The 19,942-nt window shown below is 42.4% G+C and overlaps 1 protein-coding gene across 1 annotated transcript in view; it reads right to left on the reverse strand.

Moving 5' to 3' along the window:
• Positions 1–669: 669 nt before the first annotated feature.
• The window catches only part of LOC136333260 (zinc finger protein 699-like), a 63,093-nt gene continuing 43,820 nt past the window's right edge, over positions 670–19,942 (reverse strand). Inside the window, exons 2-7 of the mRNA XM_066272147.1 lie at positions 12,764–12,855; positions 9,302–9,354; positions 7,968–8,094; positions 4,894–5,016; positions 3,964–4,147; positions 670–2,776 (exon numbers count right to left, since the gene is read on the reverse strand). Of these exons, the coding sequence (XP_066128244.1) occupies positions 802–2,776; positions 3,964–4,147; positions 4,894–5,016; positions 7,968–8,094; positions 9,302–9,310 (2,418 nt within the window). The 5' untranslated portion in view covers positions 9,311–9,354; positions 12,764–12,855 and the 3' untranslated portion in view covers positions 670–801. The remainder of the gene's footprint in view (positions 2,777–3,963; positions 4,148–4,893; positions 5,017–7,967; positions 8,095–9,301; positions 9,355–12,763; positions 12,856–19,942) is intronic.

A 19,942-nucleotide genomic window follows, 5' to 3' on the forward strand; every position in this document is an offset into this window, starting at 1 on the left:
TTTCTTATACACTTATTTCTTAAAATTTTTTTGTGTGTGACAGAGACAGAGAGAGGGAAAGAGAGGGATAGGAAGGGAGACAGATGAGAAGCATCAAGTCTTTGTTGTGGCATCTTAATTTCTCATTGATTGCTTTCTCATATGTGCCTTGACTACGGGGCTATAGCAGACCGAGTGGCCCCTTGCTCAAGCCAGCGAACTAGGGCTCAAGCTGGTGAGCCTTGCTCAAACCATATGAACCTGTGCTCAAGCCAGCAACTCAGCATATCAAACCTGTGTCCTCCACATCCCAGTCCAACACTGTACCTACTGCAACACCAACTGGTCAAGCTCTTAGGAATTTTGAGTTGTAATAAGCAATATTTTTGAAGATATTACCAAATGGTTTATTACACAATTGAGAGAAATTGCAAGGGGTTTCTCTCAATTGTGAGTTCTTGGGACTCTTCAAAAAAAATGAGAATTACCTACTTTGTTAAAATCATAGGATGTTTCCATAGTGTGTATGAGATCTCACATGTTGTATAAGATTTGAAAAGCTTTGCAGATATTCCCATAGTCCTTATATTTGCATGTTTTCTCTAGTGTTAATTTTCACGTGTGTTAGAAAGTAGACAAGACAAAGGCTGTCCCAGACACTCATACGGCTTCTCCCCAGTGTGCGTCCTCATGTGAATCATAAGAATTGAGGAACAGATAAAAGGCTTTCCCTCATTTCTTACATTCATGAGGTTTCTCCCCAGTGTGAGTCCATCCATGTACTGTAAGGTGGGAGGAACTAATAAAGGCTTTCCCACATTCCTAGCACTTATAATAGGGTTTCTCCTCCGTGTGGTTTCTTACATGTCTTCGAAAGGATGGAAGAGAACTGAAGGCTTTTCCACACTGTAGACAGTCAAAAGGCTTCTCTCCAGTGTGCATTCGGGTAACATGTAGAGTCAGATTTGAAGAGAGACTAAAGGCCTTCCCACACTCCTTACATTCATAGGGTTTCTCCCCAGTGTGAGTCCGTCCATGCACTGTGAGGCTGGAGGAACGAGTAAAGGCTTTCCCACAATCCTTGCATTTATAGGGTTTCTCTCCGGTATGTGTTCTGACATGTACAGTGAGTTTCGAGGACTCACTGAAGGCCTTCCCACATTCCTTGCATTTATAAGGATTCTCTCCACTGTGCTTTCTCAAGTGTGCAGTGAGGGATGAGGGATGACTAAAGACCTTCCCACACTCCTTACATTCATGGGGTTTCTCCCCAGAATGAGTCCGTGCATGCACTGTAAGGTACGAGAAATGAGTAAAGGCTTTCCCACATTCCTTGCATTTATAAGGATTCTCTCCACTGTGCAGTCTCAAGTGTGCAGTGAGAGATGAGGGACGACTGAAGGCCTTCCCACACTCCTTACATGCATAGTGTTTCTTCCCAATGTGAGTCCGTCCATGCCGTGTAAGGTGGTAGGAACGAGTAAAGGCTTTCCCACATTCCTTGCATTTATAAGGATTCTCTTCACTGTGCACTGTCAAGTGTGCAGTGAGGGATGAGGGAAAACTGAAGGCTTTCCCACACTCCTTACATTCATAGGATTTCTTCCCTGCATGTGTCCTCATGTGAGTCCTAAGAGATGAGGCATAAGTAAAGACTTTCCCACATTCCTTACATTCATGAGGCTTCTCCCCAGTGTGAGACTGTCCATGCACTGTAAGGTAAGAGAAATGAGTAAATGCTTTCCCACATACCTTGCATTTATAAGGATTCTCTTCACTGTGCAGTCTTAAGTGTGCAGTGAGGAATGAGGGATGACTAAAGGCCTTCCCACACTCCTTACATGCATAGGGTTTCTCCCCAGTGTGAGTCCGTCCATGCAGTGTAAGGTAGAATGAAGTAGTAAAGGCTTTCCCACATTCCTTGCATTTATAGGGTTTCTCCCCAGTGTGGCTTCTTATGTGTCTTCGAAAGGTTGGGAGTGAACTGAAGGCTTTCCCACAGAGTACACAGTCAAAAGGCTTCTCTCCAGTGTGCATTCGGGCGACGTGTAGAGTCAGGTTTGAAGAGAGACTAAAGGCCTTCCCACACTCCTTACACTCATAGGGTTTCTCCCCTGTGTGAGTCTGTCCATGCCGTGAAAGGTGGGAGAAACTAGTAAAGGCTTTCCCACATTCCTTGCATTTATAGGGTTTCTCTCCAGTATGTGTTCTGACATGTACAGTGAGTTTTGAGGACTCACTGAAGGCCTTCCCACATTCCTTGCATTCGTAAGGCTTATCTCCACTGTGAATTCTTTTATGTTTGGATAGTGAGGAGGAGCAACTCAAGGCCTTCCCACATTCCTTGCATTCGTAAGGCTTCTCTCCACTGTGAATTCTTTTGTGCTCTGTGAGGGATGAAGAACAGCTGAAGGTTTTGCCACACTGCTCACATTCACACTTTGTCTGTCCAGAGTGAAGCTCCATATGCGCCCTGAACAATGAAGAACAGCCGAAGGCTGTGGTACACTGCTGACATTCGTAGGGTTTGTCTTCCTCAGTTTTCATGTGCTTCCTGAAATAGGCGAGGAAATGGAAAGCCTTCCCACACTCCCTGCACTGGTAGGGTTTGCTTCCTGTGTGCGAACTGACGTGAGTCTTCAGGGAAACATGATCCGTGAAGACCTTTTTACATTCACGGTATTCATAGGATTGTACCTCAGCAGTTCTCTGGAGTATGTTAAGATTGGAAATTTGGCATAAGTTTTTTCCAGGCTGCTTTTCTTGGTTACATTCATAGATGTTCTCCACATGATTTCTTTTAAAAATAAAAAGCATAATATTAGCAATAATTACATTTTTACCATTAACAGTAACTATACATGTTCTGCACCCTCTGGGGCTGTAAGCTGAAACTCCTCACAGAGGGCCCTACAATAGCTGGTATTTATCAGAGTTGGTTGGATTTTTAAAATTCTTTTCCAAGTAAGCGAACAGGAATAGACAGACTCCTGCATGTGCCCTGACTGGGATCCACTAGGCAACGCCATCTGTGGCTGATGCATTACCCATCAGGAGCCATGTTCACAACAAAGCTATTTTTAGTACCTGAGGCAGAGGCTTCAGAGTCACATCACTTCCCAGGGGTGATGCACTCAAACCAATGGAGCCATAGCTACAGGAGTCTGAGAGAGAGAGAGAGAGAGAGAGAGAGAGAGAGAAAAGAGAGGGAGTGATGGAGTAGCAGATCATTGCTTCTCCTGTTTCCTGACTGGGAATTATACCTGGGACATCCATACACCAGGCCGACACTCTACCACAACACCAACAGGCCAGAGATTTTTTTTATTTTTTTCTTTAATTAAATTTAATGAGATGACACTGATCAATAGACACATGGATTTCACTGAACATCTCTATAGCATTTTAACTGTTAATTGCATTATGTATCAGTGACTTTTTTTTTTTACAGAGACAGAGTCAGAGAGAGGGATAGATAGGGACAGACAGACAGGAACGGAGAGAGATGAGAAGCATCAATCATCAGTTTTTCATTGCGACACTTTAGTTGTTCATTGATTGCTTTCTCATATGTGCCTTGACCGTGGGCCTTCAGCAGACTGAGTAACCCCTTGCTCAAGCCAGCGACCTTGGGTCCAAGCTGGTGAGCTTTGCTCAAACCAGATGAGCCCACACTGAAGCTGGCGACCTTGAGGTTTCGAACCTGGGTCCTCTGCATCCCAGTCCGATGCTCTATCCACTGCACCACTGCCTGGTCAGGCTGTATCAGTGACTTTTTGACTTATTGTATTTTTCTCATAACTGTGTACAATGCAATTATCTCAAACATCGAACATCAGTCTCATTTGTACAAGAAAATATCTAATAAAAATTCTTTATGGAATCACAACTTTTGACAAGTTTTATACATGTGTTCTTTATATTTTGTGACATTTTAAGATGCTTTTTTGGGGTACTTCTTACCTGTATAGGAATGGAACTCACCTCAAATGTTTCTCATGGTTTTTGTTTTTACAGTCAATACCATGGTATTCCCACTTTTTGTATAAAGTAGATGACTGTGCATCATTCCTCTTGAATCTTACTATTTCCTGTTCATTGGATACTGTTTCTTCATAAATATCTTGCAAAGTGACTGATTCATTAGTCTTAAGTTGAGTGTCAGAATCTGAAATGAAAGGTAAAGGCACGTTTGAACAAAGAGCTTTTGCAGTGTAGCTTTTTCAAGACTCTACTTCCAAGCACAGGGTCAAATGATAATCAACTGAATAAGAAATATTCCATGTAGATTTTGATGGATGGTAAAAACAAAAAGGTATTATAAGGAGAACCAAAAAAAAAAAAAAAACAGAAACAGGCTCTCGCCAGTTGGCTCAGCAGTAGAGCGTTGGCCTGGCACGTGGAAGTCCCAGGTTTGATTCCCGGCCAAGGCACAAAGAAGAAGCACCCATCTGCTTCTCCACCCTTCCCCTTTCTCATTATCTCTCTCCTCCCCTCCCGCAGCCATAGCTCCATTGGAGAAAAGTTGGCCTGGGCACAGAAGATGGCTCCACGGCTTCCGCCTCAGGCACTAAAATGACTCCAATTGCATTGAAGCAACACGTCAGAGAGGCCGAGCACTGCCCCCTGGTCAGCATGCCAGGTGGATCCTGCTCAGACGCATGTGGGAGTCTGTCTGTCTGCCTCCCTGCCGCTTCTCACTTTGGAAAAATTTAAAAAACAGGAACAGGGTAAAATGTACATGACCAAATACCAACTTACAAAAAGAAAACAAGAAAAGTCTTTTAAAAAACAAAGAAGACTGTTAATAAAAAGTCAAACAGTAATCAATGGTGTATGGGGAAAAGCGTATACAGACAAAACAGCTGTGTTTGGCTTTCACTTGATTTTTCCAAATGAATACCCCCAACCTACACAGTTTCTCCCAAGAACTCTTGCCTTCCTGGCGCTCGCCCTGGACAGGCCCTCTCTTTGTCATTTCCAGGTCCTCCTCCTGCTTCCACTGGAAGGTCAGCCAGGGTGTATGCAGTGCATACCCTGTTAAACAGAAAGGCATGTCACACACAGGAAAACAATAAGGAACCACAAACATTTCCAGGAGACAAGGCTGACACTTTGGTCTTCTATTCTGCAAACTTAGCTCCAAGTGTGACTTTAATTGCAACAAAATGTTTAACAACAATATGTTTATGGAAGAGAAGTAGCAACAAAGCCTCTGAAGTCTAAAACTGATCTGAACCCTGGCCGGATAGCTCAGTTGGTTAGACCAGTGGTAGTCAACCTGGTTCCTACCACCCACTAGTGGGTGTTTCACCTTTCATGGTGGACAGTAGTAAGTTGTTTTATAAAGATTTATTCTGCCAAACTTAGTGAAAATTCGACATAAACTTTTTGGTAAGTAATTATTACTATATGCTTAACTTGCTGTAACTCTGCTTTATAAATTTTATAAAGTAAAGTTATTTCCCTACTTTATAAATCACTATTACCATGGAACCGGTGGGCAATTAGAAAATTTTACTGCTAACAGAGATACAAAAGTGGGCAATAGGTATAAAAAGGTTGACGACTACCCCTGGGATAGACCATAGTCCAAAGCACAGAGTTTGCAAGTTTGCTCCCTGGTCAGGGGACACATAGGAATAGATTGATGTTCCTGCCCCTTTCTCTCTCTCTCTATTCCACTCTCACTGAAGTCAGTAAGAAAAAATTAAAAACTGATCTGACAATCATATCTAATGCTCAATATTATTAGACTGGCCTAATACAGTGTGTCCGTAAAGTCATGGTGCACTTTTGACCAGTCACAGGAAAGCAACAAAAGATGATAGAAATGTGAAATCTGCACCAAATAAAAGGAAAACCCTCCCAGTTTCTGTACAATGATGTGGCCACATGTGTGCATGCGCAGACGATGACGTAACACCGTGTATACAGCGGAGCAGCCCACAGCCATACCAGTCGAGATGTGGACGGTACAGAGGAAAGTTCAGTGTGTTCTGTGGTTCACTAAATTCAAATCCATGACCAAAGTGCAGCGTGAATATAAGCACGTTTATAATAAACCGTCACCACATAGAAATAACATTACTCAGTCGGATAAGCACTTGAAGGAAACCGGCAGTTTGGTGGAGAAACCCCGTTCTGGTAGGACATCAGTCAGTGACGAGTCTGTAGAGGCTATACGGGATAGCTACCTAAGGAGCCCTAAAAAGTCTGTGCGTGAGCCCACATCAAACTGCATTGAATAGGTATAGGGAGAGTTTTCCTTTTATTTGGTGCAGATTTCACATTTCTATCATCTTTTGTTGCTTTCCTGTGACTGGTCAAAAGTGTACCATGAATTTACGGACACACTATACTTACAGCCAGGACGTTTTGTACTCCTGCTGAACACGAGTAAATCTCACAGAATACCAATCTTACACAAAGTTACTCTGAGACCTGGTAGAGTGAAAAACAAGGAAAAGGTCCACCCACATGGCCGGACAGTCATTCTCTTTAGAATTTATCTGAAGAAGTTGGAAACATGCCCACACAACACGTGCACACACATTCATAGCAGCTTTATTCAAAATAGCTAAAACTTGGCAGCAGCAAAGATGTCCTTCTATAGGTGAATGGATAAATAAAAACCTTGAAAATTGAATAAAAGGCATGAAAAAACCTTAAATGTGTTACTAACAGAACAAAACCAATGCAAAAAGAATACATACTGTAAGACATCAAATAGATGACTTTCTCAAAAAAAGAAAACGATGGACACAGTAAAAAGAGCAATAGTTGCCAGGGGATACAAGGGAAGGAGGGATGAGTCAGCCAGACAAAGAGGACTTTTAGGACAGTGAAACTGTCTGCATGATATTACAGCAGTGGGTGTATGTCATCGCATATTTGTTCAAACAACAAAGGTACAACACCAAGAGTGAAGCCTAATGGAAACTATGGACTCTAGGTGGTGATCATGTGTCAGTGCAGGCTCATCAACTATGACAAATGCAGGACTCTGGTGGTGTGTGCTGACAGTGGGGAGGCTATGCACGGGGCGGTAAGGGGGATATGGTAAATCTCTGTATCTTCCATTCAGTTTTGCTGTGAACCTAAAACTGCTCTAAAAATAAATAAACATATTTGTTAAAAACTTTATGTCTACCTAGAATCTCAGAATGTTGCTTTATTTGGAAATAGGGTCACTGCAGATATAATCAAGTTAAGAGGAAGTTACACTGGATTAGGGTGGGCCCTAAATCCAATGACTACTATTCTATGAAGGAGAGACTTAGAGATAGAGAGAAGTCTGTGTGAAGATGGAGGCAGATTTAGAGAAATGCATCTGCAAGTCAAGAATACCAGGAGTGCTGGCCACCACCAGAGCTGGGAAGAAACAGGCAGGATTTTTTCCATAGAGCTTCAGGAGCATGGCCCTGCTACCACCTTGGTTTCAGACTTCAAAAAGTTTCTTTTGTATTTAGTCACCCAGTTTGCAGTACTTTGTTTAAAAAGGTCTCAGAAACTAATACCGCTTGATCCACAGCTCCATCATCAAATCACTCAACCAAAGTTCAAATCCTGTAAAATTTCCTGTGTCATGTGTTTTTCTCATTTGACTGAGTAATAAACCCAACTTCTTTAACTTTTATGTTTTCCTGGTGGTCCTTCAGGAAAGGGCATTGAAGTCAGCAAAATTCTCAAGAGGTCCCAAACCATAAGCCTCCCTGTGTCCTGCAGTGACCCCTAACGTCTATGCCCACACTTTCAATGCTCAATAAGCCTTGAGGCTTTCAATCACAGTAAAAAGGCAGTTCAACACAGATGTTTATTTTCATGGTCAAGCCACTACACTATACATTTTTAGGGGTTCCTGACTGTGTCCCTCATATTTATCAATGTATTCTTATTTCTCAGCCCAAATCCTAAAAAAAGAAATAAGGTCAATTTGTCAGATTTGATTTCTAAACAACTGAACCTAGGAATGCTGTCAATCGTACCTAGTGAGGCCAGGTTCCGGAAGGTCTCCAGCATCACATCTCTGTAGAGGCTCCTCTGAGCGAGATCCAGCAAAGCCCACTCCTCCTGGCTGAAGTCCACAGCCACATCCTCAAAGACCACTGGGTCCTAAAACATCCCAGACATTCATTTCAGAATGGTACCAATTTTGAGTTCAGACAATACTGACGATACCAGGCACAGTGAATCCATTTACATGATATTTGAAGATTGTATGGTCTCCTAACATCAACCCCGGGAATCTGCCATCAGATCTCTTTCTCTTTCCCCCTCACATGCTCCTGACTGATCAAGTCCTGTATCACAGACATCACAACACTCCTAAAAAACACAATTACTATCTCCAAAATGTGGTGGTCAGCAATTCCAGTCTTATCATGATCCAGAAGAGACCAGAGCAGATAGTAAAAAGTAGAGAAAACTATATAAATGAAACAACAGGTCCTCAAATGTCTTCTTTTTGTTACAATGTTAATGAGATGCTGTGGAAACTTTACTCCTATTTATATCAATTAGTCTATGGTGAAATTGGTTTCATTATCTGCTGTTTTTCTTAAAGACACAGAACTTATCAATAATGTTAAGTAAGGACTTAGTTGTAATTTCTACCCTGACACCAACATTTTCTTATTTCAGAAACAATTTCATCTTCTTCCTTATCTCTCACTGTAGCAATTAGTGCAACATGAAACACTGGGTCAAGTCTGGATGAGGTTTTAATGAATAAAAATATAATGTGGAATGCACAAAAATAAATTCACAATGGAATAAACATTTAAATATAAAATATTTGACTTGAAACCCTATTATTCCAGAAGAAAACACAGGTACTAAAATTTTGGGTATTTTTTATAGCCGTATATTTTTTGATCTATATTCTTGAGCAAGAAAACAACTTAAAAATAAAACCACATCAATTAAAAGTTTTTCACAGCAAAAAAAAAACCATCAACAAAATGAAAAGCCAACCCAATGAGTGGGAGAACATTTTCGCCAATACTTTGATAAGGAATTAATATGCAAAAATTATAGATATAAAACTCAACATAAAAAGAATAGACATACATTCGAGTCCTAGCCAGGTGGCTCAGTGGATAGAGTCAATGTGGAGTGCCAGAATATCATGAGTTCGACCCCAAGTCTGGGCGCATATGACAAGCAATGAATGAGTACACAACTAAATGGAAAAACTAAGTGACATACTTCCTATGTAGACTAACACAGAAGCAGGTTGCTGATCCCTGCTCTAAACAATCAGATCAATGAGCTGGTGAAATGTGGATATTCTCTTGGGAAATTATTAGCTCTTACCAACCTGTGTCATCTTTTCCTGGAACTCGGCAGCGTTTTTTTCCTCATCCGTGTTCCCTTTATGAAGAAAGACAGAATGTTGAGAGGTTACAGCTGAGTCAGAAGAGTCATGATCCCCATAATTTGCACAATCATGAGCCTGGATGCTGCAGCACACTATAAGGGACCACTCCCCTCAAACACCACCACCTCCACCCCCACACACAATATTCTCACAGGTACATACACAAGCCCAAGACACTGAAGCAAACACACACTGGTCCTGTAAGAAGGTGGAGTAATCTTACTTCATCTAGAACTAGAAAACTATTATCTGGTTCTTGTTGAGTTTTTTTTTTTTTTTTTAAGAGTTCCTAAACTGCAGTCTAAAAGTTTAACTGGCACTTTGCCCATGATATTGAGAAGCATAAAAAGTATCAGGCAATACCTTCAACCTTCAGAATATACTGAGAATACACACAGCCTAAAACCCAAGAAAGCACTGACTTAAATACCATTTTGGGTGCTCCATTCCCAATATTTCTTACTTCTGCACCCCTTGGCAGGCTAACACACATTACTGCTCAGCCCATGATCAATGGGCTCCCCCCATGGGCTACAGGGTCCCTGAAACCTGGTTTTTGAAAAAGTGTATCAATTGCCTAAATTCCACACATAGGAGGCAGAGAAGACTGCCATGGTGTAATTCTGCTGCAAAAGTTTACCTGTACAGAAGCAGCAACAGAAGAATACCTAAGTTGGCAATGTGGGTCATCTGATAGTAATATTATATATACAAATTTCAAATAATGAAAACACAAGTGTTCCTTCTACTGCACTGGATCAAGTATGTATTTTAAAGCCAATAAATACTGTGATATTCTTTACTATATTAATAACATGTCCCATTTGAGCAACCGTGATGGGAGAATGACTGTGAAGAGATGCCCATACCGCTGAATAGAAATTACTTATTTTTCATAGGAACTATGCAAGTCATATTATTACTACTAATTAATACATACTTCAGAAATCTTACAGTCAATTAACTACACACTCAATGTTACCCAGAGAGCCACTCTATCCGGTGTGTATGCAGGTTTATTTATCTTCAAAGTGGAAATGCCCAGTGAGTATATTTCTGAACATACACTTATAATTTCAAAGTTAGTGAAGACATTATTCCCTAATATTACAAAGGTCTGGCCTAGAACTTTGTTGGGAGCACTATGCAGAATAGACAAATAAATTATTCTATTCAAATGTTTTATCTTTGAATACCTTCTCTTGGCTAAGACCTATGTCTAGAACATGGTAGCTTCCCTTAAGGCCCCTACCTCCTGCTCCTTCATTTCATATTCACTTAGGTAACACCTCCCCTGATCCTACCACATGCAGTCACAGGGGATACAGCACTAAACAAAACAGAAGAACCCTGAAACACATGGACTGCATCATTTCTTGAAGGAAGGCAGTAAATTAACAAACTATCAGGTGGTTGCAGATGCTATATATAGTGACGCACATTATAGGGATAAGGAGCACACACATTTTACTTCAGTGAGTCAGAATTACTCAAATGGCAGGACAGAAACAGAAAATTAAAATAACTGTTTCATATAGCACTGGAAATCCACAGCTGGGGTTGTGTACATATGTTTATAGACCTATAAATATCATAAAATCCCAGAGAAAAAAAAGTCAGTAAAAATGGGCTAACCACGGGAGGCTGGGGAAAGAACGGTATAAATGGTTAGAAAGAAAAGTGGAAAACAAGGCACAATTAATGATACTTTAAAACTAATGAAGAGCCTAACCAGGCGGTGGCGCAGTGGATAGAGCGTCGAACTGGGATGCAGAGGACCCAGGTTCGAGACCCTGAGATCGCCAGCTTGAGCATGGGCTCATCTGGCTTGAGCAAGGCTCACCAGCATGGACCTAAGATTGCTGGCTCATCAAGGGGTTATTCAGTCTGCTGAAGGCCCACGGTCAAGGAACATATGAGAAAGCAATCAATGAACAACTAAGGTGTCGCAACAAAAAACTGATGATTGATGCTTCTTATCTCTCTCCATTCCTGTCTTTCTGGCTCTATCTAATCCTCTCTCTGACTCTGTCTCTGTAAAAAAAAAACACCCAAAAAACAACTAATAAAGAAAATCAGAAAAGCCACCAATGTGTCCTCTGAAAACTAGTAAAGTCGACAAACCTGTAGCAATCTTCTTTAGGAACAGAGCCCAGACAAAAGGAGATATATTGAATAAATTAATTATAATTTAAATATGTTACAGAAAGATGACAACAAAAAAAGTTAAGAGAACAGATATGAAAATGTACAAGTAATGAAGTAATTTTTGAGAGAGATATACAACTTTCCAGCAATGATCTAAAATAAACACACTTGATTATATCCAGTCATTAAAGAAAAAAATATTCAGCACTTTAAAACATACCTACAAACAAAACAGAAGTTACAAATTGTTTAACCAGTTGGCTCACCAAATAAAAAAAATTTCAACATTCCATTATAGGGGCGAAAACACTGTTTTTCTGAGTATTTCCAAAACAGAGAAGCTAGTTTCTTTGGGATTTGATATTTATAGGTCTATAAATATATTTACACAACCCAAGCTATGGATTTCCAGTGCCATATGAAAGTTACCATATTTAAATTTTGTTTCTGTCCTACCATTTGAGTAATTCTGACTCACTAAAGTAAAATATGTGTACTCCTTATTTCTATAATGTGCTTCATTATATACAGCATCTGCAATTAAAAAAATTTATACACATTAGTACAAATATTAGTGTAATCAACAAATGAATAATAAAGATATTAATCACAAACCTTGTACATTTTATCCTAAGAATAAAATGTGGTTAAAAATGGAATCATCAATTAATAATTCACTTTATTAACAGAAAAAGATCATATCACTTATCCCCTTAGATACAAAGTAGTGACTGATCTATAATAATGTTCATTGGTGATAACAATTTAACTCACCAGAGCTAGAAGAGAACACGTTTTACTAGAAGATAAAAATCTACAAACACATACAATAAACATCATATTTAATGGCAAAATGGTAGAATAATTCCCTCTGGGATTGGGAACAAGGCAAGGATATAAATTCTATGCTATTCAACATGAACTTGATGGAGGTCCTGGGAAGTGCACTAAAGAAATACAAGGTACAAGGTAAAAAACAAACAAAAAACAGCTAAAACTGGCAGATGATCATACTTTATGTGTGAAATTCAAAAAAGATCTACACACAAATGATCACAATGGATAGCTGCGTTCAGCGACGACTGTTACAAATATACTTAATAATTAGTTCACTTGTATGCATCTGGATATGATGTAGCAAATGGGTGCCCACAGGCAGGGTAACATAAAGATTAACTAGTATCTCCTGCACCAGATGGGAAGGGGGGGGGGGGGGCGGGTAGTAGTGGAGCCGAATGCCAGCCCCTTGCTCACCGAACACGCTGAAATCCGCAGATCCGCGCAGAGACGACCAGGTGAGGCTGTCGTCCCCGGGACGGAAAAGGCAGAGATGCTTTTTTTTTGTTCTGGAAAGAGAGCAAAGGACGCGTCTAGAGGGGAATTATAAATATAAGGGCTGTTCTCCACTTCCCTTTACTCTCACCCGACTGGACCCAGCTTAGAATGCCCGATTCAGGTAGTTGGGGACGAGCAACAGCCAGGGTGGAGCGGACCAGAGCTCTGAGGTAACAGCCCGCGATCGGCAATGCGAGGTCCCTGCGGCAGCCACCCTCTAATCTCTGGCTTCCCCAAAGTGGAGCTTTCCACCTCTGCCACGGGACCTGAGACAGGACCCACCCAAGCCAGGAAGATTGTGAACCCAGGTGAAAACGAAGCTCGGAGGCAAGTGACGGTGAGACGAGAGCCAGCTCACAACTTGCGCACGCGCAAAAGCACACTTTTGCTTTGGCTTTTGCGCCACGCCCAGCGAGGGGGGCGGGGCCTCGCGAGCTGGGGAAATACAGTTAAGAGTGCAAGGCACGGAGGGACAGTGAAAGGGGCGACGGAGTGAAGTAGGAAATGGCTAGCTTCCTCCAGGGAGAGCTACGGTACGGTCCTGGGGCCAGGTCAGCGCCATTGAGATTGGATGGAAGTGAGACGGAACTAGGGCGGAGGTTTGATTGACTAGTATTGTGGGGCGGGACTTAGTTGAATATTCAGCGAGGCAAGGATAGGTCCAGGGGTGGAACTCCAGAAAATTGGTGCTACAGGCGGGGTTAAGCTTAGGGCCTCCTATCCAGGCTCTTAAGAGTCAGAGACAGAACAAAAAAACTTAAGCCTGGCCTGACCTGTGGTGGCACAGTGGATAAAACATTGACCTGGAACGCTGAGTCACCGGTTCAAAACCCTGGGCTTGCCTGGTCAAGGCACATATGGGAGTTGATGATTCCTGCTACTCCTTACCCCTTCTCTCTCTCCCTCTCCCTCTCCCTCCCTCTCTCCCTCTCTCTCTCTCTCTCTCTCTCTCTCTCTCTCTCTCCTCTCTAAAAATTAATAATAAAAAAAATTTAAAAAAAAAAAACAAAACTTAAGCCTGTACCAGTTCCTGAGATCTCCATTCTATTTACTCAGTTCTTTCATTAGACCTTTAGTGTTCCCTTTCATTGCTTTGTTGATAACTGCTCATATAGAGGAAGGCAATTGATAATTATTTATGTAGGTTCATTTACCTGGAAACCTTGATGACCTTTAACGTTGTCCTTTCCTAAATTTGGATTTAATAAATAAATAAAATGTTCTGTACAGATTTTTTTTCTAATAATTTTTTTCTTGTTTGTGTAGTGTCTCTTAAAGTAAGAAAGAAATAAAGGATTCTTTTCTTAGTAACAATTATTAATCTATTTGCTTTAGGTTGTGGCCTTTATTAAGTTAATAACGTCGCTTTTAAATCTGGTTTATGTGTACATGTTATCAATTGATTAATTCTATCAAATGGCTTTGTATCTATTGAATTGATAACTTTGCTCCTTTAACTTACTTTATGATATCTGTATAAAATCTTTAATTTTATATAGTCTGAGTCTATACTTTTAAAAGAATGGTTTCTGACCTCCCATCAAGATGGCAGTGTAGGTAAACACAGTACTTGCATCCTCTCACAACCATATCACAATTACAACTAAACTACAGAACAACCATCATGCAGAGCTGCTGGATATTTAGCTGAATAGAAATCCTACAAGCTCAAATTTCAAATAATGAAAACACAACTGTTCCTTCCACTGCGGTGGATCAAGTATGCATTTTAAAGCAAATAAAAACTGATATTCTTTATGATAGATACGTGAATTCCAAACTGCCCTCTTGATGTTTCACTTATCTGTCAGACCTCACCCTTACTGGACTATCACCCCTGAGGCAGAGGAATTTTAAGAAGCTAGCAAGCCCCCCCTAGGAGAAGCATTCTGGACATACCAGGACTTTTGATTCAACACTCACTTGTTCGAGACTCTCCTCGTACCCTATAAATTTGTCCCCCTAGCTCAGGGGTCCCCAAACTTTTTACACAGGGGGCCAATTCACTGTCCCTCAGACCGTTGGAGGGCCGGACTATAAAAAAAAACTATGAACAAATCCCTATGCACACTGCACATATCTTATTTTAAAGTAAAAAAACAAAACAGGAACAAATACAATATTTAAAATAAAGAACAAGTAAATTTAAATCAACAAACTGATCAGTATTTCAATGGGAACTATGCTCCTCTCACTGACCACCAGTGCCCCTTCCAGAAGTGCAGTGGGGGCTGAATAAATGGCCTCGGGGGGCCGCATGCAGCCCGCGGGCCATAGTTTGGGGACCCCTGCCCTAGCTTATACTGGTGCCCTTCTTCCCAGAGAAGTGCCCTGGCAGGTCTTTCTCCTCTAATAAAGCCTGCACACCTGGTGTTTGAGTGCCACCTCATTCTTACATCTGGTGCCTAAACCCGGAGCAGGGTACCGACTGCCTGGACAACCCCTTGCTGGCTGAACTTACAACCAGGGAAGCAGTGGACAGCAGCAGCTCATCCGGGCTAACTCCCTGATTCTGTTAGGCTGTGTGAGCACAGTTGAGCGACTGGCAGTCGGACCTGTCCTGAACCCCTGCTGGACCAGAAAGATAAGGAGTTTCTCCCTCCCCTTCCCCGGTTGGCCTCCAAATTTCTCTCCAAAAACACCCCTTCCTGGTCAGACGGTTTTGACTTCGGACCACATATTTACAAGTGGTCTGCCTCTACTCCTTCACACGACTTCTACAAAAGTCTAGGTGCGCCTAGCCAGGCCACTCTCCTACGTCCTACGTCCTGGGATCTCAGCCTTGTGGTGATGACCTCCTGTCTGAGACTCTCTTTCTACGGAGATTTTCTCCTCTCTGAAGGCAGGGATGCCCCCTTCTCTCACCAGTCTCCTCTACTATGGGCTTCTCCCAATCCAAACCATCCGGCCAGACTCCCCTTAGCTGTGTCCTCAAAAATCTTGCCAAACTTGGCCTGTCTGACCTCAAAACAAAAAAAATCATCTTCCTCCATAATACAGCCTGACCTCAATATAAATTAGACAATGATTCCCACTGGCCAGAGAATGGAACCCTTGATTACAATATCCTAAGAGATCTTGACAATTTTTGCCATCGGACAGGGAAGGCAACAGAAATCCCTTATGTGCAGGCCTTCTTCTATCTCCAGTCTAGACCTTCTCTTTGCTCTTCATGCTCTACCTCTCAAGTTCTGCTGGCCAGAACTTCTAACTCACATTCTACCCACACCCGTCTCTCTGACCCTCCATCTGATGTCTTTGACCCTCAGACCACTCTGCTGTCCCTTCCGCTCCTATTCCTCCATCTCCTTCTCCTACTGCTCCACCTCCCTATCAAACACAATCATCTGAAAACACTCCATTTCCTCCTTCTCCTAACTCCTCTCCTCCAATTTCTCCCCCTCCTTTATGCCTGCGTAAGCCACCCAGCCAGGTATGTACCCTCTCCAGGAAGTTATGGGAGCTGAGGGGATTGTTAGGGACACTATCCCTTTCTCCCTCTCTGGCCTTGTCCAAGTTGAGTGCCGCCTAGGGTCATTTTCCGCAGACCCGGACACCTACATAAAGGAATTCAAATAACTTACACACTCCTATGACCTAACCTGGCACGATTTAAGTATTATTCTCATCTTCTCTCTATCAGCCAGTGACAAGGACCGAATATGGACCACTGCCCAACAAATTGCAGATGAGGCAAACAGTAGAAACTACAAACTCCCCATGGGTCATCTAGCCGTTCCCTCAGATGATCCCAATTGGAATTACCAGCTTAATCATACCAATCAAAAACTCAGAGATCAAATGATTGATTACCTACAACAGGCCCTCAGCAAACTTGCCAATAAGGACATAAATTATGACAAAATTAAAGAAATAATTCAGAGGCCCCAAGAGAACCCTGGAGAATTTCTAGAATGCCTTTCACAGGCCTTTCAAAGGTACACTCGCCTAGACCCAACAACTCCAGCAGGGACCACCCTCTTACACTCACACTTTATCTCACAATCTGCTCCAGACATCAGGCTGCAAGCTTAAGAATCTTGAGAATGGGCCTGCGATGTCTCAGAGAGACCTCTTAAATCTAGCCTTTAAGGTCTTCAATAATCGGTAAGACATGGAGAAGGAGGAACAACAAAAAAGGAATCAGGAGAATTACATAATGCTAGCGAAGGCCCTAAAAGGGAACCCTGCTGTGGGCTCAAAAACCAAACCCTTCTGAGGTCAATCCTCCAAATCCAAGCTGCTGGTTCCCTGACTTAAGTGCCACCAACCTGGACACTGGGCTAAGCAATGCCCTAATCCCCATCTACCACCAGGGCCTCCTGCATTGTCACCAGGAGGGTCATGGAGGAATCGGTTGCTCCAGTCATCAGAGAGGGATCAGGTACAACCTCCCCACTAATATCCAGTCAGCGACTGATTTCCTAGGCCTGGCAATGGAGGCCTGAGGAGGCCCTGGGATACTAGCCTCAGTAGAGATCACCAGAAGTGAACCTAGTGTAAAACTTTGTGTAGCAGGTAAGGAAATCTCCTTCCTCATTGACACTGGGACCACCTACTCCACCCTCCCTGAATTCAGAGGACCTCTGAGTCCCTCTAATACCTTTATAGTTGGGGTCCGAGGTCTACACACTATCCCTCTTATAACTCCACCACTTTGTTGCATACTAGGCCAGTCATCATTCACACATCAATTTCTAGTTATTCCACAATGTCCCACTCCATTACTAGGATGGGACATCCTAACTAAATTCAATTCTACACTCCAACTATTTCCATTTAGCTCTACTCAAATATCACAACAACAAACTTCCAATATTCTCTTCAATATTCTCCTTTTGTTGGCCAGTGGATCATCACCCCAACATGCTGACTCCCAACTTCTTTCCTCTCCCCTTCCTTCCTCTCTAGTAGACCCATTGGTTTGGTATGTTCAACACCCATCCATAGCTAGACATCATACCCCTGTCCAAATCTCCCTAAGGACCCGTCCCTCTTTCCTAACATACCCCAATATTCCATTTCCCACAAACACCTCCTAGGACTAAAACCACTCATCACTAAATTCCTTAATGCAGGACTTCTTCTCTCGACCAGTTTGCCATACAACACTCCTATCCTTCCAGTAGTCAAACCCAACGGCACTTATAGATTAGTACAGGACCTGTGAGCCTTTCCTTCAGCAGTTCTTCCCATCACTCCCATAGTTCCTAACCCCTACACTATCCTTTCTACCATACCCACCAATACTACACACTTTACAGTGTTAGATCTTAAGGATGTTTTTCTTACTATTCCCATACATCCTGGCTGTCAAAACCTCTTTGCATTTACTTGGACCGATCCTGACACTTTACATTCACAACAGCTAACCTGGACAATCCTACCTCAGGGCTTCCGGGATAGCCCCCACTTTTTTGGACAGGCATTAGGTAATGATGTCAAATCACTAACTTTGTCCCAGAGCACCATCTTACAGTATATGGGTGATCTCCTTCTTTGCAGTCCATCCTTGGAAAGTTCTAAATCAGACACCATTCAACTACTCAATTTCTTAGCTCACCTAGGCTACTGGGTAGCTCCTGCTAAGGCACAGCTCTCTCTATCACAGGTCACATATTTAGGGCTACAGTTGATCCCAGGACAGAAGGCCATCACCACTGATAGAAAACATCTAATATCCTTCATACCAACACCTTCTACCAAAGAGGAGCTTCTCTCCTTCCTAGGAATTGAGGGTTTCCTGAGATTGTGACTCCCTAACTACAGTCTGTTAGCAAAACCTCTCTATGAGGCCACTAAAGAGGACCTCACCGAGCCCCTAAATCCTAAATTCCCAGTACAAACACCCTTCACCAAACTCAAACAGGCTCTCCTTCAAGCACCTGCCCTACAGCTTAAACTCAGAATTCATATTCTAGGTTACAGAAAAACAAGGGCTTGCCCTTGGAGTCCTTGGACATCAAAAGGGACCCCCCTTTGTACCAGTTGCTTATCTCTCTAAACAGCTTCACCCCACTTGCAAAGGATGGGCACCCTGCCTCAGAGCTCTGGCAGCCACCACTCTGTTAGCCCTTGAGAGCAAAAAGCTCTCATTAGGACAAAAAGTCATCATCAAATCTCACAACCTACAGGACCTTATTACTCATAAGGCCTTAGCCCATTTATCACACTCTCAATTACAATTTCATATCATCTTTCTTGAAAATCTTGAATTCTCTTTTCAGCCCTGTTCTAGTTTAAATCCAACCACACTTCTCCCTCCATCCTCCTTACCCTGAGCACATTGCTGCATCAAAACTCTCACACGTTTCGCTACCCCCTTCCCGCACCTCTCTTCTACACCTCTTTCCACTCCAGACCTCACCCTCTTCATTGACAGGAGTGCACTTAAGACCAGACAACAGTCCACTCAGGCAGGCTATGCAATCATCACCGACCAACACCTCATCCTCAAAGCTCAGCCCCTACCACAAGGTACTACCTCACAACAGGCTGAGCTTATAGCTCTTACAAGAGCACTGACTCTCAGCTCTGGCAAAATGGCTAATATTTACACAGACTCAAAATATTGTTATCATATTCTTCACTCAGCTGCAGCCATTTGGAGGGAGCGCGGATTCCTTACTACCAAAGGCAATCCCCTTCAAAACCACACTTACATACAAAATCTTTTGAATGCAGCTCTACTTCCCAAGCAAGCAGCCATTATTCATTGCAAGGGACATCAAAGAAGCACCTCTCTTATATTCATTTGAAATAACTTAGCCGATCAGGTAGCCAGAAAAGTTTTGACCCAGCCTCCTGATTCACAAATTTACTTCCTCACCTCACTTACTCCACAATATTCCACTAAGGAGAAAACTATCCACTCCTCTCTCCCACAAAAGGAGGAATGGTTTCTCAAGGAGGAAGCTCCTCCTTCCGCAATCCTAGACTGAGACCATCTTACAGTCCATACACGAGTTTTCCCACATAGGATACCAACCTCTTCTAATCTACATCTCCTCCTTCCTCGCGGGCACTAATATTTCTGCCACCCTTAAATGCACAACCTCATCTTGCCATATCTGTACCTCTTGCACCTCACAGGAAGGA

This window comes from Saccopteryx bilineata, chromosome 1, assembly GCF_036850765.1.
Source record: "Saccopteryx bilineata isolate mSacBil1 chromosome 1, mSacBil1_pri_phased_curated, whole genome shotgun sequence".
NCBI lineage: Eukaryota > Metazoa > Chordata > Mammalia > Chiroptera > Emballonuridae > Saccopteryx > Saccopteryx bilineata.